Here is a 26,003-nt window from a genome sequence, read left to right on the forward strand (position 1 = left end):
GTCGTCCCGAAACACACTGGATTTGCTTCGAATGTAAACTGCTACTGTTACACATAACCATTATCTAGAAGAAAACTGGTAACATTATCCATTACCCTTACACTATACAGTGTGCTACTCCCTACTAAAGTTAAGACCCCATTAAAAATCGCTTTTTCTAAAAAAAACGGATTTTCTCGCAAAATTTTAGGGATTAGATTATGGCTGGAAAAGTCTGCTGAATGGAAAATCTTCGGGAAAAGTGACTAATAAGTTTTCGGTAGATTTGGTGTACACAAATAGGTGGAAGGTGAGGATGGAGAGACACAATGTGGCTTTGTGGAGTGTTGTCAGTGTTTTGCTAGGTAAAAGAAGAAGAAGAAGAAGAAGAAGTGGAGGAAAATGAAAGGGGGTGGAGAAGGAAGGAGGTGGTGGGGTTTGATGTTAAGCGGCTCAGTCCGTGGAAGCGTGTACGAGCGAGAAGCCGACAAAGCTATCGACGCTCGAATGCATCCAGATGCTCTTTTCGATGCTTCTTTCTTCTTCGTCATACTCTCCCCCCACCCCACCCTAAAATCCTCCTCTTGTCTCTGTCGCTCAAGTGCCTCGGCCATGTGCACACCCTGGCCCATCCAATATTTCACTCGCATACATCACGTTCAATCTTACCCATAAAATTTATTTCAATTTTATCTTTTTATTTTTACATAACCCCCCCCCCTGCCTCCTTCCACTACTCTTCTTTTAAATTCAATTCATTAAAGTTTCGTTCAACGATGCGCTGTGAAATCGATTCGCCAATGTCTCTACAGGGTCGGGGGCGCTACGATCGATAAAAGTTTATCAAATAATCGCGAGGCCATTATTTTTTATCGCTTTACAGAGCTTTGACAAGCAGCTCCTGGTTATTTGCTCGTTAAAGCGTCTGGCTCTGTAAGATTCGCACGATTGACTGCGGATGTGTTTTCAAGTCTGTGCTTCTCTGCCGCATAAAATTGACGCTGAGTGATCTCGTTTTAAAAACATATTGGGATACGAAAACTTCTTCGGATGTATTATTAGTTGCGGTTATTGCTTTTTCCAGGACTCGTGCGAGAATTCAATTACACTTTTGGTATAATTATATAATTTTCGTGTGATTAATCGTGTGTACAAGTTTTTAATTTTGAGTTTCGCCTCTGGTTTGAATTGGCGCGAGATCCACGGCTGGCGAGCCTCTTTAAAGTCGCCGACATCCGCGGGAAATACGCAATTAAATCGTGAGTGCTCAGACGCTGCATATTTCCACTTGAAGAATTCATAAAGGCCTCCATTATGCCACTCGCAACACTCTCGCTATCCAATCTAGACGTTGGAAACCGATGATAATTTGTTGCTAAAAATTCATTCGATAATAAGCTTCTCCGCCCATACTTAGCCTTAAATAAACTACACACAGACACACGTGCACGCGCGCTCGATCAATCTTACAAAAAATTAGTGAAAATTGAAAGACTGGCCATGTATAGGTATATTGTATAAGAAGAGCTGCGAAAAAATTTGATGCGATAAAATCAATTGAACATTAATATACATATTATATTATAGAGAGGGGAACCGATTAAAATTCAACTATAAACGTTCCATGTAGAATTGCTGAAGGTATATCGATCGTCTGTGATAATTACTTCGCTTACATAGATTTATTTTAATAGATACGAGGTTTAATAATTACTGGAAACATTGGCATCGTCAGTTCCATCGATTGAATTAAAAGTTGAAAAATAAATCGTGTATAAAATTGTCGAATGATATAAAATTAGGAAATTCCTGTGGATTCTCTCAGATTCAAAGCGTTGATGGGTTTAAACATTTGACGAGCCAGCAGATATAAATTATCGTGAAGCCTCGTATGTTCTTAATGCTGGAAAAAAATAGAAAAATTGTAAAAATTAGTTAACAATAAATTTGTACTGTGGTTAAAGAAGAAATGGGGACAAGGGGGTGACAGAGGGATGAAATTAAAGAAGAGGGGGAGGAAGGGAATTTTGAAGGAAGCAAATGTGGAGGAGGGTAATAAGGAGGGAGGAGGAGGTGAGGGGTGAAGAATGGGAGGGAGTTGTGGTGGATGGGGTGGAGGTGTAGGGGGTGGCAGCGTCGTTGGATAGCACGAGGGGAAGGCAAGAGTAGGCAGAGTAGGAATGCTCGAGTTGTAGCATAGTGGTAGGTAGAATCGATTAGGACGTGGGCGGCCATTTTGTTGGGGGATCACCAAGCCGACGGGACGGACTGTGGAGGCGTGGATGCCGCGGTGTCGACTCCGCGTTGCTGACGAATCGTCCTCCATGCCTCTCCTACCTTCCTCTGATCACAATCAACCACCACCAGATGGGAGATACCTCCCCCTCTACCTCCCTATACCTCCCCTCCAGGCCAGTACTAACCATCGCCCCAGCTCTTCTCACTGTCCCAAGATTCTTCAAGTAAAACCACCCTGAAGAATCCACAACATTTTTAATTTCTCAAGAAAGTCTACACTTCATTTTAAAAATTGAAATAATTTTTTTTATCATCAAGAAAATCACTCGTGATGAAAATTTGAAGGTAGAAAATTATAGTGATATTGATAAATTCTTGATAACGGAGTAGAAACGGCGATATAAAGTGAGCGATACGGTACTGAATTAAAGGGCCCCCACTTCAGCGATGGGATTCTGAGTAGGGGTTGCTGGTACCGCCTCTTTGGGTGACTCTGGTACCGGTGCGTGGTGTAGGGAGGTATAGGGTTGACGTTGGAGGGGGAAGCAGTGGTGGGGGTGAAGGATCGTCGTTAGGTTGGGTTCGGGCAGCGGAGAACCGAAACCGAAGCCGCAGTCAGTGCCACACAGGGCCCCGTGCCGCTTACGTTTGTTGGGGTTGCGTGTTAACTTATCAGCTTCAACTCCCGCGGCACTTTCCTTCTTTTTTTTCTTCTTCTTTTTCTTCTTCTCCTTCTTCCACTTCCTCCTCTTCGTCCTTCTCTCCTCCCTTCCTCTTATCACTATCATTCCCGCCACTTCCACTTTTACGTCTCCCCCTTCCCCCCTCGAGAAGTCAGTGAAAAGCCATCGTGAATCGGAAAAGAGTTTGCCTCGTCGCTCAGTGACTCTTCCGCCGATTTTTCATTGCCTACGCGAGTGATTTCAACGTATCCTTTTTTCCACCCCTCAACGCTGCTTGTTTAAAAATCTGTCAATCCTTCACACCCCACGGTATCTCGTGCTAAATTCTCAACCTTCAACCACGCTGTAAAAAAAGCTACTTTGACAGGAGTCTCATGGAGCTTCATCCCCAGTGTATGGTGAAAGCAGAGATACTAACAAGTCTCCAAAGTTCGTACGCCCAAGAGTTGCAATAAGAATTTTCTCGGGGAAAGAAGCAGATAGTTCCAACTGTGTTAGAAATTCGTGAGATAAGGAATAAAATTAGAGGTGGCGAGAGGTCATGAAAATTTGAGAAAAATGTTGTATTCGACGAAGGGACCGTTGGCAGATTCGCAAAATGGCGCTGGACGCCGGAAGTTTCGAGCTAGTCACTGAAGGCAGTTGCGTTTGAGGGAGGAAAATTTTGGAAGGAAACTCGATTGGTGGGACCGACCGAGGGATTGTGGAATTTTATTGTCGATAAGAGAGCAATTGGAGGGGATAATTGATTTTATCGTCGAAGGACTCGATTGGTTATAAGGGAAAGAGGGGGGAGGAAGGGGGCTGGGAAGCGGGATAAAGAAAAGAAAGGTATTTGTGTTGGTATTTTTTTGGTGGGTGAGGAGTGAAGTTGGCAACGGGAGGGGTCGAAGAAAGCATCAAGATTGCGCGTAAACCGTCGCGCGAGGTGCGCAAGATCGGAAGAAGAGCCGAAATAGGGGCTACAGGCGCCATGCAGAGGCCGGTCACAGCCGGAGGGCCCGGACCCCTCGGTCTTCAGGGCCCTCCAAGGTCAGTGAAAATATCCCCCGTTAGCAACCAAGAGGAACCTGACGACTCCACGCCCCAAAATACTTACTCGCTAACCAACCAAAGGGGTAAGTCTCTCCCCGTTTATATACGATACTAATTATCCATCTATATCCTTCGATTAAACAATTTCTTGCATTATTGAAACAAATAGCCAATTAAATCGAATCGATCTGGAGAACAAATAAATTCCACTAGCATTTTCCAACGATCCTCTAATTCTTAACATGCAAATCGTTTCACGAAGGAGGGGGAGGGGGGAGGTGAGATATTTTTCCAGTAACGGGCTAACATATATCCACGTTATTCCAGCTGCACTCATAATTTCATTAAGCTATAATGGCACGACGACCAGCGCTATTAACTCTCGCGATTCTACCGTGTGATGGATGCATCTCTGTTCCCACTCATATCCCATTTGCAACTTGCAATATAACGCGACCCATTATCCCATAGGACCGATCCACCGTTTTTTCTTCAATGACAGAGAAGAAAAGGGACATAACCGACGGTGCAATGAAATTGTGATTTAATTTTATGTAATCAAATCGCCGTTTGTGTAACTCTCGTTATTAATCGCTTTATCAGGATAGATTTCAATTTATGCACAGTATACGTGTGCTTGCTATAATATCGTACATCTCGATAGCAGAATTACAAGCTCTGTGACAGATCGGCCCATCTTTACGACTCTTTTACTGCCCCGTTAACGGTCATATTTCTAGATTACGTAGCTCCAACCGTAATAATCATTACGGACAAAATATTTTTATAAGCGATTAGTTTATCGTGAAAAGGATTTTACTTTCAACAATTTACACCTTTTTTCTGTCAATTCTCTTTTATTCTAACGAGATTCGTGTAAGAGCGCGTAGATGCTTCCTAATATGATTTGGAAAAATATTTTGGCATTGGGATATTCCGGGTTTTCATTATTCATACGTCCAGCTAGTCTGGAAAAACGATGTCGAGGTCCTCGGTGAATTTTTCATTGGACAAGGGTGTACGCCAGTAATAACTGCGGGACACGAAAAGTCCGATGATAATGACAGGCTGGCGTTGTTTGCCGGCCGACAAATAATTCATAGAGCTACGAGTTAATTAAGCGTCGGGAAACGGCGGTTAAACGAACGCGATTCACCGATACATTTTAATCTCGGAACAGTCATTCATTCGCCGCATCATGTTCATCGATCAACCTCTTTATCATACCGTTATTATCCCCATAATTTTATAATTCCCTACATTTCGTTCAGCTATTCGCTTCCACTGAATTTCACAGTTCGACTCATTATCATAGAAACGACTTTTCGCATAATTTCATGATATCACCTCCCCATTGTTAATTTTATCAGTTGTGCCAATATCTCAGTATGAAATCATACCAACGACTTTTTGCACAATTTTATTATATCAACCCACTTTTATTAATTTCATGAATCCCGTTAATATCTCAGTATGAAATCATGGAAACAATTTCTTGCCTAATGTCATGGTATCACCTCCCTATTGTTAATTCATCAATGCTGCTAAGATCTCAGTATAAAATCGTACAAACGACTTTTTGCAATGTTTTATTGTATCACTTCCCTTTAGTTAATTTCATCAATTCTGCTATAATATCTCACTACGAAATCATACAAAGGGTATTTTGCAAAATTTCATCACGTCACCTGGCTCTTGTTAATTTTATCAATTTTGCTATTATCACTGTACGAAATCGTACAAACGAAATATTGCACAATTTCATGATATCTCATTTCTTTTATTAATATATATCGTTAGCCCTATCAATATCTTTGTTCGAAATCATACAAACGACTTTTTACCTTTTTCCACGATATAGCTACCCTTTCATTATTTTCATCAAATTTGCAAAACATCTCTGCTTCTCTTTTAGCACAATTTTATTATATCACCTCTAGCTCCCTTTTGTTGAATCCATAAATCGTGCTAATAGAAACGACTTTTTTTTACAATTTCACAATTAGCCTCCTTTTCATTAATTTCATCAATCGTGCTAATATCTCGGTACGAGATAAAGCTCTTATTAATTAATGGCAATTACTCTAGTTGAATCAGAACGAAGGAATTGCAAGTAGAATTTCTGGTTGGATGTTAATAATCGATAGCGAGTCTATTTTTCTAGACGATATAGGGGGCACGTGTCGGTGGAGGAGATTCTCTATAAACGAGCTAATTGAAAAAGCTATGTATATATACCAACACGGATCTGGCTCCTCGCTATTATCCGACGGCACGCGAAATGTACCTTGGCGCACAAAAAGCCTTACTCGCGCTATCACCCTCGCGACATTATTTCGCTAAATTATATCTCAACATATCAACGTTTAATAATTCACAGTTGACATTATGCAAACTTGCCGATTAGCTCATAAACAAATTCACCCATTTGCATAATTTACCAAAAGCCAAACACGCACATTTTCCTGATATAAGAATCGTATGGAAATTCAACCACAATTTATTTACCAATTAATCGGCGATTCGACCGAATAGCCAATTACTGTAAATTATATTAAATTTTGTCGATCGGAGCGATCTATAATTATTTAAATGATTTTAATAGTCGAGTATCAACGATCCACTGGCGTTTTAACGCAAGATATATCACTATATTATATGCCCCAACGTATGTATAGAAACAAATTTTATGAAACATCATTGGCACTTGGATTTAACGATTGCGTTAAATCTGGCAGTCCTCTGATTATTTAACCCTGGACGGCACACCTATACTAATGCAATAGTACAATAAATAATAGTTAATAGATATATATATATATATATATATATATATATTATGTGTATATATGTATAGTTCATACACATATTATATGAAATTCATCGTCAAATGAAAGTCGCGTGAAATATATATATTCCTATAAACTTACAATCCATGTTTGTCGATAAAAATTATCTACACCATGCATTGTTAAATTTTATTACTACGTTTTATCCTCCTATGCAAATATATTTGTTAAAAAAGATCGAGGATCTTGTTAGATTTAAAGATTAATCTTCATAAATATAGGTAGATTTTGACTAAAGAAAAAAAGGATATTAATATCCAAATCATATATAACAATGTGGAGCCTTGTCTACAGATGTAGAAATGTAAATGAATTCAATTATTGCACAAGTTATACAATAAATCGAAAGTTTTATTATAGTGAAACGTTAATTATTCTTATACGAAAATTGTTATTAAACTATTCAATAATTTTCAAATTAAACCCTGCGCTTTACATTTCAATATAAATTTATATACATTTAAGATCTTGTCCGTCAAATATAAGCTACAGAAAAATATCTTTGAAACCAGCTTTCTAAACAAGTTGTTACACATCGATATTTTTATTTTTTCAATAAAATTTTATTAATTTTTAAACTTTAAAGAGTATCAGTCAATTTTAATTCTATAATCCCAACTTGCTGTAAGAATCTACTAGTCCCACTTCATGAATGGAAATTCCAGAAATATCAATGCTCCGGTTAACGAGACTAAGAAAAATTCCGGATATGATTCAGTAATAGTATATATAGGCGTATCCTGAAATATTTTAACGCAATTCAGCCGATCCCGTCTAGCAACGATAAAGGAGATTTTATCCTTCGATTTTTCGTGTTTCTTGCGAAATGCTGGATCACCGAGGCGCGGCTCGTCTATATGTATATAGTAGGAGGAGCGATTTTTATTGGCTGATAGGCGCTCCTGTTTTGCTCTTAATTAACGGCTCCGTGTATTTGCATGATTAGAGACCGATCGGGAGTTACGCGCCACGTCAGGATTTTGCGGTTCGAAAACGAGAAAAACACGATGATGACGAAATTCCAGCCAGTCTCTTTCTCTTTCTCCGCTGTTTCGCTATTACTACCCCTTCCCCCTCCCCCCTCCTCGTGTTCCATGAAATATTTCCACGTCCATTTTTATCCCAGACTGCACGTTCTCGCGTCACGTTTTTCTCAGCTCCGATTGTCACTCCGTATAACTCCGTGCTAAATCCTGCACGTTCCGGATCGCGTATCTGGGATGTTACCCCCTCCACTCTGCTTCATTCATAAATTCACTCCAGTCTGAAACTATTGGAATTATGAAACGGGTGTAAATAAAGAATAACAGGAGGACGAGGGTTTTTGTCGAAGGGTGAGGGGAGGAGTGGGGTTGATTTTGGGTAGAAATCATCAGCCGATTAGAGTGCAGATGTTCCCGTGCGGAGATTATGAGCCGTTTCCACCCTCAAGGTCCCCTCTGGTAGGGGCCAGGGATGGACCAGGGGGTGCGAAGGGGTCGCTGGGTTGGGCTTGATTGAATTATCATGAGTGTTTGCGGAGCGACTGCAATTGAATTAAGCCGGAGACCTTTTCTATCGGCGCATGTAGACATCTATCAGTGTCTAGTCTCGCAGGATTCCACCTCCTTTCAACCCCACAATCGATAGTCCTACCATCTTAATCCTTCGTTAATTTCTAATTACAGAAATTCCCATTCACTTTGAAAAATTATCACTTATCATATCTCTATATAGGCATCTCCAAATTCCTCATCATCCCATATTCTCGTATTTGTCCTATAGCCACTGTGATGGGTAGCTATTGCAACGTTGCGCAGCAAATAATTTATTGCTATGGTTAAAAGTACACGATTCGTATATACTGATTCGAATAAATAATTCAAGCCTCGAATGTTCATTTTATTGCGCAAATTCATCGCTGACTCGATAATCTATCGATCAGCTGATCAATACCGATCAGCAGTGACGTCGAATTCCATCTGTTTCTGTCGAGATTTATTAGTCCAATCGCAGATTCTCGTTTCTTGCATCCTATCGCTGCAAACCTTACAAGTAATTATGTTAACGAATTAATATTAATATTCTCTGTCACTCTCTCTACTACTCTTTTAATCAATATTTATACAGTACGAGATTCCTGATTTGTTGGGAAAATGCGACGAAAATAAAAGTTCTTTTTAATTTATTTCTCTGGTAAAAGTGGAAACTCTTGATGAATCTCGTTGACATAGATTTGTCATTCGGATGTTTTTTTGGAACTATAATATTTGTATCATTTTAAAACTGTAAATGATGTGACTCGTTTTATCGAGCTGGATAATATATGATTAAGAATTTGGAAAATTAATAGAAAAAATATTACTTTATATTTCTATAGAATTTAAAGAGTGGAAACTTTTGTTGGCTTCTATCGATATCGTTTTGTCGTCTAAGTTATTTGTATATATATATACATATAATTTTGTAATATTTATTTTATATAAAAATTACAAATGACGTGATTCTTTTTATCAAGGCCGATAAAAGATTGGGAATTTTTGGGAAATGAAAAGAAAAGATATTATTTTTTATTTGAGAAAAGAGTCGAAGCTTTTGATAAGCTATTCGGCGATTATTATCAAAATCCATTTGACAGTTAAAATTCATCAATGAGATAAATGCGAGCTTATCGGATGCTCGTTCGATTATTCACTTCTACCTATGAAGCGGTGTCTTTGATGATGGAAAAGCGCACTGATTATTTCATGTACTCTCCTATGTACGTACTCGATTTTAGATAAGTATGTGTGCTAAGCAATTATGTTCTCTCTCTCTCTCCTCGGTAAACTTTTTTTTCCTTCCAATGCCAAAGTTCCCCGCATTTCCCCCTTCTTACCAACGTTATAAAGCGTATGCACACAGTTACCGTGTCAGATTTCGAAAAATCAAAATCTTCGATAAAAAAAAATAACTTAGAAAAATCATTCCAACCCCAATGGGATATAATAGAAAAAGGTATTTACAGATTTAAAATATTCTCTTGTGTTTTATAAGACTAAAGGAATTCGAAAAATTATAATCTTCAAATATAACACAGCGTAAAAAAAATTTTTATCGCCATTGAGAAGAAATTTAATAATGAATCATAGATTAAAAACTCGTTTTCAATACTTATCCTGGAGTAGTTTTTATCGCGTCTAATTATATAGCTTATATATTTTTATTTTATTAGGATGTGATTGATTTATGAATCTATAGATACCAGAATGTGAACCTATATCATTCACAGATAAAAGTGACAAGTTTTAAAAAATCAGGATCTCCCACAAAGTCTATATAATAATTCTAACTTTATCGTAGCGAAAAACCAAAATTAACAATAAATCTATAATATATTTTTAATACTCTCCACTGCCTCTCATCAGGAGTCACATTAGATAGCTTGTATTTTTTGAATTGATTAGGTTGGAGCCGACTTGGACGTAGTTTGAGTTGATAAGGGAAGCAGGAGGTAGAATAAAATATGAGAGGGAAGAGTAAGGTGATGAGCTGTCATTAAAGGAGACTAATGATGTGAAAAGCTGGTGGAGGGGTTGGAGGGGCTATCGATGTCGTAAAAAGGAGGAAGCTGGCGCCAGGCGAGTCAAGTTCTGGGCCGGGCTCGGTTTACGGTGTCTCTTTGGTTCCGATGTAGCAAGGCCCGGTCGAAACTTGCCAGTCGAGGGGCCTTCTGGACAATTTTCAAATGACCCGTCAATAGACCCCTGGTCGTAAACCGTGGTGAACATTTTCATCTGCTACCCCCGATTAGTCCTGATGGCCTCTTGCTTTATGTCACCCAACGATTCCCTTTTCTCTTACCTCTCGGTGTATATTGCGCAACACCGAAACAGATTATTCTCCCCGATCAAGCCTCAAAGTCTCCCATAGAGATTCTTCTACTTTTCATCACAATTGTCTGTTTTATCGCTCCATAAAACAGGCGAGAAGAGCTAATTGGAAATTTTAGGGTCGCGGGGGAGGGGGTCATCAGCTTTTCGCTCCGTTTGATCCGCGTGAGTCAGGTGCGGGCATTATGGGCCGCGGTTACACATCCTGCCGGCAAAAGGACGCGCGAACGAGAAAAAAGGGTACCGGAACACGATTCCCGATTAGGATCGCCTTCAAACTGGATGCCAACGTCCACCCACGTTGACCAGGCTCGCTCGTAAATTTCCAACTTCCTTCTCCCTTCCTCTTATTTATCGCGCTAGCCAGACCCAATAATGAAAATCCTTCCTCGTCCTCACACAAATTTCCACGTTTTCTTCCTTCTCTCCCAACTTCCTCGGCTTATATACCTTGTACAATTTCAAATCTCGCTCTTTTCTCGGTGATTAATCCTATAAATTCATTTAGTACTCTTATGTTTTTCTGTCTGTCTTTATTTTCTATTTTCCTTCGTTTGTTAATGAGTGACAAAAGAGGTAGAACATTGTAAACAAATTCAAATTTGTCATGTCTATTATGTATTTTTGTTATCTTTAATCTTATCAAGTTCTATGTGCTCCTGTCTAATTATACATATAACAGGGAGGATTGAATATATAAAGAGCTGACCTTAAGAATTTTTAAATAATAGTTTTGTGAATATTTTCTATCTCTCTGGCTCTTGTATTAAACTCTTATTGATTTGTTAACAAGTGTAAAGGGAGAGGGGGAGAGAGAACACTGCAGAATTTAATACTAAATTTGTAATTTCTATTTCTAATAATTTTTTTTGCATCTGTATATGCGACTTGGCACTTGTAATATATATTTATTTATATATCCATCTGTCTCTCTCTCTCTCTCTCTCTCTCACATCGATAATTTCTCGCTTTCTGTCTGTTTGTCCTTTGCTCTGTCCGTCTCTCACTCATTCTCTCCCACTGCAACTCTTCTGCCTCCCCCCTATTAAAAAATTCAACTTCAAACGTTCCGCTCTTCCTTCTCGAACGAATCCTCGCTACATTGAAATCCGATGGGGAAATAAAATTTTAACCGACCGTCGTTAAGGCGGATTATCGCAATAACGAGGCTCAATTTTATAATAACGCATTATGGTATACGGACGCAAGAATATCCTGGAATTTTTGCAAAGAATCTCGGCAATCTCTTTATTTCTTATCGCAACGCGCGTTTATGAGCAACAAATTGAGATGTCGGTGTTCACGGCGAGTCCTCGAGAAAAACGCGATTAAATAGGGTGGAGGGGGCCAGTTATTGGTAGAAAAGTGCAAATGGTTGTAGAAGTATGAAACGGGGTTGATTATATATTTTTTCGGCAAAATCAATCCTTCGCGATTCTGAGTTTTCTTGCTCGGCGGTTGAAAAGGGATTTGAGCGCGAACGTGCAGGATGAGAGGTGGAGGGAGTAAGGAGGGGAGAGATGGGAGCCAGGTTGGCTGCTGGAGAGATAAGCCGGGCGAGGGGGATGAGGCAGAAAAAAAGAAGAAGATCGGAGAGAGAAGCTACTAAAAAACAAGGAGAGAAAGAGAGAAATAAAAGAGATGCAAAAATTAAAGAGGCTGGGGGAAGTTATCATAACGCAAAATATCCACAGGACATTATTCTAAGTACATCCGTATGACGTCTGGACATCCTCGGAACGTTCTTGGAATATTTCTAGCAGAATCTTCTGTTACAAGGGTATTGACCTAAGAAGAAAGGGATGGAAAATTTTGGAAGAGGAAAAGGGAGAGTTTTACAGTCGAGGGAGAAAGTGAGAAAAAATCGGATATTGTTTATTATTGGAGGAAAGAGTGGGAGGGTGGGGGTGTAAGGGAGAAAAACGATGGAGGGGGAAGTAGAAGCGATGATCGCGGTGGTGGAGGTGGGCTGGAGGCTCGGACTGGGGGAGCGAGGGTGGGGGACGGTTTGAAACGGCGCCGGAGCCTGTGTCGAGGATGTCTGGTTGGCAGTTCAGAGGCGCCGACCCGGTGTCCCACGCGTTCGTTTGGTATTTCATTAACACCTCCGCTAATTATTTCCTTTTTTTTGGTGCCGGACGCGGCCAGTTTCGTAGCAGGATCGGGAATGCGCCTTACAAGTCGCGGCATCCTCCACGGGATTTGTCCTCGGCGAGGCAGCTTGCGCTTTGTGCCCGACCGACTCGCACAACACGTACACAAACGGAAAAAACAAACGATTAATGCTACGCTCGAAACCATTCGCAATGGCAAATGCTGTACAATACGTTATTATAACAGGAATTGCCACTCGACAGGATCCACATTTTGGCGGGAAAACTCCCGTTTTTTCTGCGAATCTCAGGCTTTTGTCCTTCGAAGGGCAAAACGCGTGTCGAGGGTGGTGGGGCAACGATCGGAGAACGTCACTGCTTCAATGGTAAATTTTTGGGCAGTATGGCTAAATGAAGGAACGAGCGACCTTAGATATCCCTTTTGAAATTTATGTAGGTGTTGGCCGTGGCTTTTATCAGCCAGCGGCATTCCGGTGCGTCCACCCGGCGCCCTGGCGTCGCCGGGGAAGCTTCTAATTCGTGTTTCTCTGCGACTAGCATCCCTCCCCCCTCCTCCTCCTCTTCCACAATCCTCCTATCCCTCTCCAGCTAGCACCACATCGACATCCTCGAGAAACGAACCGCACACCGGACGCAATCGATCCGGTCTCGCGTCGCCGTTTAAGCAAATTCACCAAAAACAAAGAAAAACACCAAGGACCGAATCCTCGACCGGCAACATATCCCCCCTCCTTCTTTTCCATCGTGAATCCTTCGATCGTTTTTCATGCACGCACCGCGACACCTTCCATCACCCTTTCGAGGCCGAATCGACTGCTGCCCCCGAATATGCCAAGCACTCGCAAAATTCCAGTTGCGAGAGTTCCACTAATGAGACTACGGGATCATCGGCTGATAATCCGGATGGCGAAATTTCACGGAAATCGATCAGCTTGGAGACCGCATCCTGCACGGGGATTGGTCAGAAAAGGGCCAAAAAATCCGGAGAAGGAAGCCACGTGACGAGGGATTAAAAAACAAAAGGAACGGAGGAAAAAGAGATATTTTTAAGCGAGCGAGGAAAGAGGGATTAAAGTCGCCGGGATTCAGGTATTAGGATGGGACACAGGAGTGGGTGGGGGAGGTGGATAAAAGAAAAATCGGAACGATAAGACGGGCGTTAAATTCTTTCTCAAGGCAAGAATAGTTCTATCATAATAAACTGTAACCGCTTGGTGCACGAGTGTGGCCGGCCAATCGGACCTAATTACCAGAGCCATAAACCCTTGTAAACAAAACAAAGCATCTATACAGGTATATACATATAGGGAAAGAGCGAGAAAGAGTTAAGCGAGAGAAGTCGAAGCTCTTCTCGCGAAACTTCGTTCATTAGTCGCTTTAATTATACCTATAGCGATAGCGTCACTCTATCGTGGAATATTAGTGGCTTGCATCATTAGTTCTGTTCTTGTTATTTTCTCAAGTAAAAAAAAATAGGGGAGTGGGGGTGGAGTTAAAAATACCTAAAGGGGAGTCTGGATGGGTAAGTTTGACGTGTCGAGGTAATAAAAAATGTATAATAAAGTTAGCGGCGCGAAGAAGGGCTGAGGGCTTGTGAAAGGGGCATTGGTGTTCGAGGGGGAGGTGGAGGGGGCGGGGATTTTGAAGCAGCTACCGGAGAACGTGGGTGGCGAATTGCTGGCAGTGCTAGACCGACACGTTGTGCCAGATAAGAAGGGCAGCTCTGCTTTTTTCCACCTTTCTTTTATCCCCCACCCCCCCCCCTTCCGTAACCCCCTTGCACTTTCTCCTTTTTACCCTTTTTTCAGGTGCCACGTTACACAAATCGAGCCGAGGATTAAGTAGCCGCAATAAAAGCACTACAAGCGCGTAAACCCGACTTAAAGCTAATCCGATGTGTACGATACGTCAAATGTTTCCTTTCGATCTCAACTTATTCAATCCCATCCCTATCCTTTCTACTTTCCACGACTCCACCCCCGTCCTAAGCTACTAATAAATTACTGTCAAAATTCATCAAATTAGAAATGTGTGTTTCCGCTACTGCGATTAATTGCCATTCAAAGTTTGCATTTCTATCGAGGTAAATATCTAGAACGCTGTAATTGCATAGAAGACTAACTAATTTTTTAAAAATTATTAGTGTATAAATATACTTTACGATAAATTATTATTTGTTCGCTAATCATGGAAGCTGATTGTGATTAATGTTTAGTAATTGGGTTGTAGCCGATCGGTCAGGTGATAAGTTATAATACGAAGTCGATGTAATATGAATTGAACGAGTGATGCACTACGGCGGCGGTGCTCAAAAGTGCTTCCTGGCCGGATTCTCTCCCGAGCAATGCGCGAGGAACGCTTTATTGGTGCGATTACATCGTGACGCGAGCAACTCGAAGCCCCGAAGGGAACTTGAAAAAAAGCCTAGTCCTTTTTGTAACCGCCTCGGCTATAAATCTTTTTTCTTATGTCACTCTTTCTGTATCTCTCTGGCCCCACCCCCACATTTTTTTGTCTTCTTCCTTCTATTTCAATCCCCCCTCCTCCATCCTCCCCCACTCTCTCTCCTTCCTCACTTACAATACCATCACCGAATCGCATAAATCTTCCAGCATCGTCGATCACCACTTTTATCCGCATTAATAATTCAATTACAAATAATATCAAGCCTCTAGCGCTTAACTTAACAAATTAATCCGGTCAGCGGCGATTAATCAACCACCTCCTCCCCCCACTCTTCCTCCTCCTCGCCACTATTATTACGGATACTATCGGGACTTGTCCGGCAGCCTCATTTGTACGCGTAACGCGACGCTTTGACGAATCGTTCGTAGCCGATCTATTCATCAGACACCTTTTAATATTATTGTTATTTGTACAAATCTCAAAGCAGCTTTGCGTTTACGCATTATAAAAGACAGAGTTTTAGTTCCTTACCATATATCGATATGTTGATTATTTGTATTATTATTATAATTGACAAAAATTAAGCTTCGGTAATTATATAGTCTAGATATTTTGAGAAATGGCAAGTATAGTGAATTTTCCGAGCGATGGTGAGTGGAGGGTGGTGGATGATCGAGGGTAAAAATGGTAGCTGAAGAGAGAGGGGAGAAATCCCTCGTTAGGTTTTTGGATTTATATAGGGAGGAGATGGAGAGGTTACACGAGTCGCGAGTAGAGCTTTGCGACCACCATGAAAATTCTCGAGCGTTCAACGCGTAAGGTCATCGAGAGGTGGTTGGAAGAGGGGGATTGGGAACACGGCGTGTTTAAAGATGAAAAGAGAGAGGGAGAAAATGTGAGAGAGAGGTCGAACAGCAGTCAGAGGCGAGGGCAAGGTCGGTGAGGATCAAAGGGATTCGGTGGACAGTCAGAGAAAGAGAGTGGGAAGGAGAGAGTGGGATAGAATGATTAAATCAGGGAGAAGGAGAGAGAGAGAGAGAGCAAGCGTGTCGTCGGCGTCCCATTAGCTCCCAAAGACAACCACCTCATATCTACCCGAACCAGACCTGGCTACGTGTCCCGGAATGACCAACGCATAAATATAGAGTACCATGGATTGTGTACATACACGTACATACATACAAAGATTCTTCGTACGTAACCCCCAACCGATCCAAATTCTCCACGATTTTGTTAAAAAATAAATTATCGCTTCCCTTTGAAACCATATTCCACTTTCTAGGATATATCTACAATGTATATATTTTTAATTTTATTATTGGTAAAATTTTGTTCTCAATTTTTCGCTAGGTTTTCCCGAGTTTTTCACGAGTGTTCCCTGACTCGATGAATTTTCCTTTTTTAATCAATCGAACCAGCTCTACGGTGCCTTGGGAATGGCGCGAAATGAAAAATTGCATTCGTTCTTTTTCATTGCGTCTAGCTTAGTTTCCTCTTTCTTTTTGTATCGAAGCATATTGCGCCGGATCCGAAATTAGTCGAGACTGAATCGCGAGTCGAAATTCGAGTTTCGAGTAGTGGAGAGGACCAGGAACGTTGGCCCTGCCCATTGATGGGCGCGTCCTCCTCTAAACCACGCCCAGAATCCTCAAACCGTCGATTCATGTGAAAAATTTTCCAAACTTTTTTCCTTTCTTCTCCTACTATACTTTTTATTTCATTGCAACATTTTTTCCATGGATTTTCGCTTTTCGCCGGGAGATTCGACTGAAAAAGTCCAGCATTTTTCGATCATCCTTAAAAACCTTTCAAACGACATGTATTTTTAAAGGGGAAATATTTTTTTTATAAAATCAGGGAAACTCTCCTCGATAATAAACCATCTTTGACTCCAATTTTTATCACTCGATTTGTCATATTTTTTTCTATTTCACCATCGACGAATATTTTTCTCTATCACCCTGTAGTAGTCATTCCTTGGTGCAAAAGCTGTGAATAAATGCAGCCTATAACGAACAAAATTCTGGTATTTATTGTGCAATAATTAGTTAAAACGTATAAATAAATAATAGAACTAAACTGGACTATCGAAGGCTAATGGTGCGGAATTCATTGAAAAGAAGGTCATTGAATAAACAGCAAAAGGCTAATAGAAAAAATTTGTTATTTAGATGCAGAATGTGTCTGATTAGACATTCGCTGCAAGATACAAATAGTGTAAACTTGTTTTTCCTGATTCCAAGCTTTTCTTTTATACAAAAGCAATATTTATACGTTGGAAAGGGAAATTATTGACACAGTCAATTTCAGTGCTAAAATTATATTTTTCTTCGACAGTTTCCTTGTATATCATTGACACAAATCAGTGACATAAAATATTCTTTCATTGCGATTGTCCTGACATAATTGATTCAACAAAATGAATAATTTCGATTAATTTTGTGCATTTTGTTTGATTTCAGGTAGGAGTTCGCATTGCGTAGGTTGCGGGGGTACGATTCACGACCAGTATATTTTAAGGGTGGCTCCTAATCTCGAGTGGCACGCAGCTTGCTTGAAATGTGCCGAATGTCAGCAATTTCTCGACGAGAGCAGAACCTGCTTCGTTCGGGACGGAAAAACCTACTGTAAGCCCGATTACGTCAGGTGAGCAATCGATATAGTCTCCTTATCTACTCCAAAGGACTAGAAAGATAAAAAGAAAGAGAGAGAGAGAGAGAGAGAGAGATTTATTATTATACAAGGGCAGTGATCCGTACGTGTGAAACACAAAAAGTTACTTTAATGGATCACTCTCTGTCTGCAGCACTTGTTCCGATTATAATGAGAAAATACGGACCAAGAGGTAATATAATGTATAATGAGTAATTTACCGAGATAGCTATAGGTAAACTATACGGATCTGTAACGAGCTGCATGTAAGGATAGTAAAACGAAATATATAGGTACAAAAGAACAATTTAAGACGAGAGAGTGAAAGAGAGAGAGAGTCGCGCATTAATGATAGAAAAATTGGGAGGTATTCCTGGTGTTTGTAGATTCCAAAGAGGTATGGAAGGATCTTTCTCGTTTGGTGCAATATGGTAATTAATGCAAAAATGTCCCTCTTGTCAGTGCACGCCCGGTACATTCCCTGGCAACAGCACGCGATATTCTCCTCCTCTCTTCTCTCGTCTCGCTTCTGTCTACTGGCTGCTTTCTTCTCTCTCTCTCTCTCTCTCTCTCTCTCGCTCGTCCAGTCGACTTTCGCAAGTCTGATGGAATGAGAGGAAAGAAAAAGAAGCAGAGGCAAGTATTTTTATCTAAAGTATACGTACCTGCACCGTATACCATGCCATTTCACCCTTCTTATAATCTACACTCCCCCTCCCCCTTCTTCTCTACAACTCCACACCAAACCCGTGCTTTCGTGTCCCCAAGTGCATTTCAAACAAAAGAAACTCACCCGCGCATGTGTCTATATAATACGTTATACGTCAGCCACTTTTTTATCCAAGAAATTCGTCAGCCCAGACACGAACTTTCTCCCCTTTTCCCACCTCTCGATATACTCGCCAAATCCAACTTAACGCGTGATTTTTTTGCCTAGCCCTTTTTTTAGAAAGAAATTAATTTATAACGAAGATAGAAAGAAAATTCAACGCGGAGAGCAAGTTTCATAGAATTTCGAGGTACAAATATTTTGGGGAGTGTTTATTTGCACACATCCATCAAGTTGAGAAATGGGTGAAGGAGGGGGGTAGAAAGACTGGCGTTTCCGGTAAGCGAATTTCGCCATTTCGAACGACGACGACGACGCGTTGACGTTTGTTTGTTGCTGGCGTCGAGACGCCGTACGAAATCTCGGAGACATCGACGTGTCCCTTCCTGGGTGTTCTCTTGCGAAAGGAAAATAAAGAAAAGCCAAAAGCTTGTTGTTCTTCCTCTGCTTCCATGTACTCTATATACATATATACCCTTTCATTAACTCACCCAAATTACTCCAGCCTGTCCATCTTTCTCTATTTATTTCTCTTGCCATTCACCCCTCCCCCCCCCCTTCTGCTCTCCTCTAAATAAGCTCACCTCAGCCAGTATTAAACACGACGTACCAACCCTATAGACTATACCCCATTTCTCTCTCCTGACCATCCAAGTAACAAATAAAATTTTCTTACTGCTTAGATGTAGACAGAAATCCGCAAATTTATCGTTGCGTGTCCCATTAAGGATTTTATAAGCCATTGTTGACAAAGTTTTGCATTAATTAGCATATTGCACCACGAGACACCACTCCGGAATATCTCCTATATGCTTTCAGGAATTCGCAAACACGAACTTTTACCGATTATTCGAGCTCCAATCATCTTGGCGCATTGCAGCGAGATTCCGCACTTTGAATGCGAAATTCTCCCGGATTATCTTCCACCTCTCTTTCTCCCTTGCTAAACCCACCAAACTTAAAGATACTTTTTAGTAATATTGCAGAAATTTTGTAATATTTATTTTTCTCTCTCTCTCTTAAAAAAAAAAAAAAAAAAAAGAAATACTCACTTTTGCTTACAAACTAAACGTATAAGTCAATTTGTACTATTTAAAGTGGAAAAAGCTAGTTTCTCTTTAATAGCACCAAACTTGCTGATAAGTTTTAATAATATTGCTGAAATATTGTAATATTTTAACAATACGTAATTCTTTCTATTAAATACTCAGCAATACACAGTACTCGAAGAGAAAAAAACTAGTCCATAAAGCATTTCCGTACTTGTTTCAGACTGTTTGGTACAAAGTGCAACAAGTGCAGTTTGAACTTCAGTAAGGACGAATACGTGATGAGGGCAAAGAGCAAGATCTATCACATCCAGTGTTTCCGGTGCTCGGCTTGCCTCAGGAGGCTGTTGCCTGGCGACCAATTTGCATTGAGGCAAGATGGTCTGTTTTGCAGGCACGATCACGACGCCCTAGAAGGTGGAAAGCTCTGTTCCGGTCAGGGTGGCGTGCCTGGAAGTGAAAACAATAACAATGCATCGCTCACTAATAACAATCATCATTTAGTTCCTAACGACGGATCCATGTCAGGTAATCTATCGACCTTTACAAAACTAATAAACACAATGATGAAGAGCGATTTTCCAAAATCAATTTTTCAAAACAAAACACTTCTTCACAAGACATTTAAAAGGAAGCTACTTAATTATTTAATTCGTTTAGTGCTATAATTTATTTTATTATATTATTAAGTTAAATTATATTGTAGTGGACACTGTCCATCTAAATATTCATTAAACAATATCAGTTTTTTGAAAATTTACTCTTCTCATAATAATAATAATAAATAAAAAGTATAAAGAAGAATAGGAATTTTGTAAGGAGGAACGTAGGATGTTTCGAGAAATGAGAATTAATGCGTATAGTAATTGGTATTGGGATCAAATGATTCGAGGCTCGACATCCGTTGGATCGTGCAAGGGTCAGCGAGGGATTGTCAAATGACTCTGTGTATAGGAAATTATTCGCGGATTAGAGCGTTCTCTCGAGCTAATGCTGAGGGTAAATTTGCCCGGATCCTTATTTAGCACAAAGAGAAATCCCGTGGTACTAATATTTTGTTAGGATCACGATGTATAATTAGGTGTTGATAATTGAAGCCCTTAAGACCATAAAGCGTTGACCACTCGTCCTGGGATTAAACGATTTAGCAGATCCACGATGCTCACTGATGAAAGACGAGAGGAAAAGGTGGACGTAAATCGATAAAGATACTTCAATTTGATTGAAACCAAAACTACTCCTCCCCTCCTCCCTCTTTTTATTACAGATATCAAATTATAAATCATGCAATTTGGCAACCGATTGCACATTAGTGAATACACTTAGAATATTAAACGATTTGTCAAATTCATGACTTTTACCGATGAAAGACGAAGAGAGACATAGTAGATAGAAATAAATCGATAAAATTACTTTAATGTAATATAAATCAAAACATTTCTTCCCACACTCCCCTACTATCTCTTTAATTCAGATATATAATTACAAACCATGCAGTTCGATAACCGACTGCAAATACGTAAAATTAAACGATTTAGCAAATCTGTGTACTGATAAAAGACGAAGAGAGACAGAAATAAATCGATAAAATTACTCCACTGTGATTCGATAACCAACAACACACATTCGAGCCAATTATTTACGACAAATCCAATCAATTATAACGAAGTAATTCGTGGATCGAATCGCTAAATTACTTCAGCTAGTTAAGTATATATATATATATATATTGCAAAGTTATTAATCCATGTTAAACGAATCGCGAGAGAAAATTGTTTAACAATTATTAATAGTAATAGATCATGGTGTATCGTATAAGAAATATTTAAAATACTGAATGATTTAATAGAGGAAGAGGGAGCGGCAGAGAAAGTAATGAAGAAAGAGAGAGTTACAGAGCTAATTACAGTGTAAATATGAGAGACTTATATTAGGGGGGAGCGGCGCGTTTTGTTGTAGGTTCTTATGTAGATGAGAGTAGCCGAAAATCGTGGTGGTTATCGCGAGAGAAGCTGGATGAGCTACCTCGTGTTCCGCGGCCGGCGGTAGTGGTTTGACAAGTCTTTAGTGAGCTGAAGGTGTCAAATGTAACACCATCCTGCCAACTACCGTGGCACATAACTACGCACGATCTGCTTCCTCTCATAACCACCTCCGTTTCTTTCTCTATTTCTGTCTCTCTTTCTCCCTTCGCGTGTACAACTCCCTTCCCACCTCTCGCTTACCAAGAATCTCCGGATCCTCTGATTGTCTCTCTCTCTCTCTCTCTCTCTCCTCCGAAACTGATGGCGGGCGAGTAGCGATTGGAAAAAGCCGAGAGAGGAAAATCATATTTAGCGATATTTCCGTTGTGCGGCATGCAAGGTCAATGCTGGCCGAACGTTCCAAAGAATCAGAGAGGCCTATTTCTGAGTCCTAACCAAACAAGCCTCGCGACGACTTTCGGCCGAAAAGTAAATTGGAAAACGTAAAAATTACGAGAGAGATTCTCGAGTGGGACTCGAGTTGTCCTTCGGCGTTTTCTTTGATCGGAAGGGCATAGGCCAACCGAGATTTTTCAGTGGAACGACCAATCGAGCGAGATCGGGCGTAATCTATCCGTGGAAAACCGTTGTAAACGGCTGATTTTCGGTGAAAGGCATGTGGGAGAGCGTGGTTGGTGTGTACGACGTTGCTAGGCCAGTCAGCCATGTTGGGCCACGGACGCCACGGAGTGGATCCGGATCTCCCATTAGCCGCAGCCGAGCGTTTTGCAGGACCGGTTAGCTCGATAAGAGTCCAGAAACGTTCCTGCTATACGCGCCAGTCACGTGGCCCAGCGTTTTCTTTGAAAAAGATAACCGGCTGGCGCGGAGCTCGCATAAATTTCGCCTCGAGACTGATGGACCTTGGCACCTATGCCAAAATCCTTCCTACATATCTGCCAGAAAACGAGGACCCTCCTCAAAAATCCCTCGGAATCAATGGGAGCAAAAAAAATTGTTCGTTCATTTATCTCGAAACTCGCATAAATTATAGCGGTACCAAAATGGCGGCTGAGGATTCTGGTTAAAAATTCGTTTAACCAGAGAGGATAGTATTTGAATACGTTGGGTTAGGTTACAAGGTTACGTTGAAATTAATGAGAGGAATGCATAATTTGGGGATTTTCAGATTCTGGATCTGAGAGTGGATCGCACAAAGCTGGCGTTGGAGGAGCACGCGGATCCGGCGGGCACAAGAGTGGTGGAGGATCCGACGGTAAACCGACCAGAGTGCGCACGGTTCTCAACGAGAAGCAATTGCACACCCTGAGGACCTGTTACTCGGCCAATCCACGCCCGGATGCCCTCATGAAGGAGCAACTCGTCGAGATGACTGGTCTCAGTCCAAGAGTCATCAGGGTCTGGTTCCAGAACAAACGGTGTAAAGACAAGAAGAAGACCATCGCCATGAAGCAGCAGATGCAAGAAAAGGTAACTGGAAGAAGAACTGATCGATGGAGGATTTATCTCGAATCTCGATCAAGGATCTAATTGTTCGAAGTGTTACCCGTTGCAGGACGGGCGAAAATTGGGTTTCGGTGGTATGCATGGGATTCCTATGGTGGCGAGCAACCCCGTCAGGCACGAGAGTCCAATAGGGATGGAGCCCCCGTTGGAGGTACAGGCTTATCAACCGCCATGGAAGGCTCTGACCGATTTTGCCCTTCACACCAACCTCGAGAGACTCGACCCCAATGCCCCATCCTTTCATCATTTAGTATCACAGGTAAGTCTATACCAGAGTCCTTGAAATTTTCCTCGCAAGAATTTCTGGCTCTTTAAATAATGGAGAATACCAAATCCTTTCAGATGCATGGTTACGATTTGCACGGTGGTCCTCCGCCACAACTGCCTCCACCGGGTATGCTAGGTGGTCCTATGAACGACGACGGAAGTGGTGGGGGTGGTGGTCCCCTGGCACCTCCTGGTCCTCATCATCCTGGAGCTGGTCCAGATATGGGTCAACATCCCGATAGCACCGACAGCTACGTCACCTACATGGAAAGTGATAGCGACTCTTTGCATCCAGACACAGGAAGTCCATAGTGCTATACCCAATATGTACAAGTTCAACTTGACCTTGACCTTCTTCTTCTTCTTCTTCTTCTTCTTCTTCTTTGTCTGGTTCTTCTTTCACGGTTCCAAGGTTACACGAAGGCTTACCTTTCCACGTTACCACGACTCTTCTTCCATCAGATCCTAGAGTCCTTGTCCCGAAGGTCCGCAAAGCACCATTTTTGCCAAGAAGCCGAGCCAAGCGATGAGTTTCTTTGTCAAACATCATTATTCCAGATAAGTTTGTTCAAGGGTCTATCCTCCAGCCTCCTTTCTCAATCTCCTTCCCCTGCATATGTTTCCAATTAACATTTTTCAATCCTTCTAGAATGATATTCGTTAGATACGACGGTAGTTTCACAGAAAGTACAGTAAAGGTTGTAGAAAATAGTTCAATAGCTGCTGGAGGATCTTGAAGAATGGATTTCTTTTTGTACAAGAGACGAGGATACACTCTTGGAAAAAAAGTAGAGGAAGATGAAAATTCAATTTCGTGTGAAACCAACTTGGAATTTTTCTGGGTCATTAATATTATAACGTACTGACGGATTTTCGTTTACATTGAAAAGAAATATGGCGGCTGAAATTTGTCGATCAAAGGATCTCTCAGTTGTAATGATAAGTGTACATACATATTATATATATAGGCTATGTCGTGATAAGCGATGATAAATGACGACATAATATACTCAGGCCCAAGTAATAAATCTAGTATTACGAAAATAGGCGCCATATTTGTTGCAGGCGCTTCTATTAAGGTATCGCATTAGCCTGATTACGTTGTTAGTTTTTAATGTGTCTTCGAGAGGGACGATGAAGAACTCCGCTGACCTTGGAAAACGAACCTCCGACAGTTACTTTCGATAAATACCAAAGCGTGCGAACTTAGTTAAATGAGAGACGCACTAAACTGTGTAAATAATACTCTTGTACTAGCACTAATCAGCCATTCGTTTAAATTAAGCGTGGAGAGTCGCTTTGTGTGCGCGCGACTCGTCTTTTGGGTGTGTTGTATAGATCCGTTATATATACACAGCTCCATTGTATATGTATATGTTACAAAGCATGTAGAGTTAACGTTTCGTAATTCGTTCGAACATTTTCGAATTTGTATAATATTTCTATACTGGCACACTGTATGTATAATAAATTGTCGAATTAAACAATGAATTACACAATATATTATCCTCCCTTCTTATTCTTTTATTTGGAAAGAAACGAATAGCTTAAGAATCGTCTGGTTCATATATCTTATGAATAACCAATTTTACATTGAACTTTTATTAATTTTCTGTGCTCTTTATTTTATAATCATTATAGGTGTAGAGTGTTAATTAAGTTTTTTATACAACTTTACAAATTTTGTTCCTATGACCGATTCTTTATTCTTAGTTCGATCAACTATTAAACCGAATCTATGGTTACAGTAATATTTTTCGGAGATTAATTTTATAAAGGCTGTTTTATTACTAACTTAGAGTAACTATAGCAGAGTCCAATGTAATACTTTGAAATGTATGAAGATCCGACTTTGATAAATTAATGTAGGAAATTGAATCGTTCTCCTCCTGTTATAATTCAGCATAATTTTTTAAAAAGTATAGAATGAAATTAGTCAAATCACACCCGAATCAATTTTTCTCGATATACATGAAAAGCAACACGGACCAAACTCATACAGCAATGTACAAAAAGCGGACATTTGCACATCTCTGATATATTATATCAAGTTGTCGATCAAGGAACTTTTCACATAAAAATCTCTACGTCTGATCAACCAATTGTAAATTTAAAATAATTTCATGAACATAAGTGATTTTTTCTTTGAATAAGAATTTTCATGTAAAAAGTTTCATGATGGATCTTCAAGTGTCATATTACAAAGATCAGAGATGTGTAAATGTCCAGTTTTTTCGTACATCTGGTATGTAAGATTGTTTTAATTTGGCCATTCAAACATTACTCTTTATTAAAACTTTAGTAGTGCAGTATTTTCAATCATAAAGACCGATGCCACCTCAAATGAGGCAAGCCTTATAACAGTTATATCCACCATAACAAGTTAAAATCTGAAAATCTGTCAATCAAAATTTACATTTTCATATTTTTGCAGTTATGTTGGACTAGAGGCTTGTCTGCTTTCACAACTGACACCAACCCTAAGTAAGCTGAAACAGCTTCAAATTTTATTAACTCACAGCTGATAAAGAACGGACGTTAGCATAATTTTTTTTCTCAA

General features: G+C 40.4%; 1 protein-coding gene across 2 annotated transcripts; it reads left to right on the forward strand.

The window, feature by feature from the left end:
- Nucleotides 1–2,831: 2,831 nt before the first annotated feature.
- On the forward strand, nucleotides 2,832–24,914 carry tup (LIM1_Isl and LIM2_Isl domain-containing protein tup). 2 transcript variants are annotated; one of them, XM_066728209.1, is made up of 6 exons: nucleotides 2,832–4,018; nucleotides 17,618–17,801; nucleotides 19,909–20,213; nucleotides 22,839–23,140; nucleotides 23,211–23,435; nucleotides 23,519–24,914. In XM_066728209.1, the coding sequence occupies exons 1-6, from the start codon at nucleotides 3,874–3,876 to the stop codon at nucleotides 23,753–23,755; spliced, it is 1,398 nt and encodes a 465-aa protein (XP_066584306.1). In that variant the 5' UTR covers nucleotides 2,832–3,873; the 3' UTR covers nucleotides 23,756–24,914. The 2 variants fall into 2 exon arrangements, with proteins under 2 accessions (XP_066584306.1, XP_066584307.1); XM_066728210.1 differs by having other exon boundaries at nucleotides 23,226–23,435.
- The last annotated feature ends 1,089 nt before the right edge of the window (nucleotides 24,915–26,003 follow it).

Source organism: Prorops nasuta, unplaced genomic scaffold (genome assembly GCF_024137725.1).
Source record: "Prorops nasuta isolate Cenicafe-Biocafe unplaced genomic scaffold, Cenicafe_Pnas_1.2 PNAS00006, whole genome shotgun sequence".
Lineage (NCBI taxonomy): Eukaryota > Metazoa > Arthropoda > Insecta > Hymenoptera > Bethylidae > Prorops > Prorops nasuta.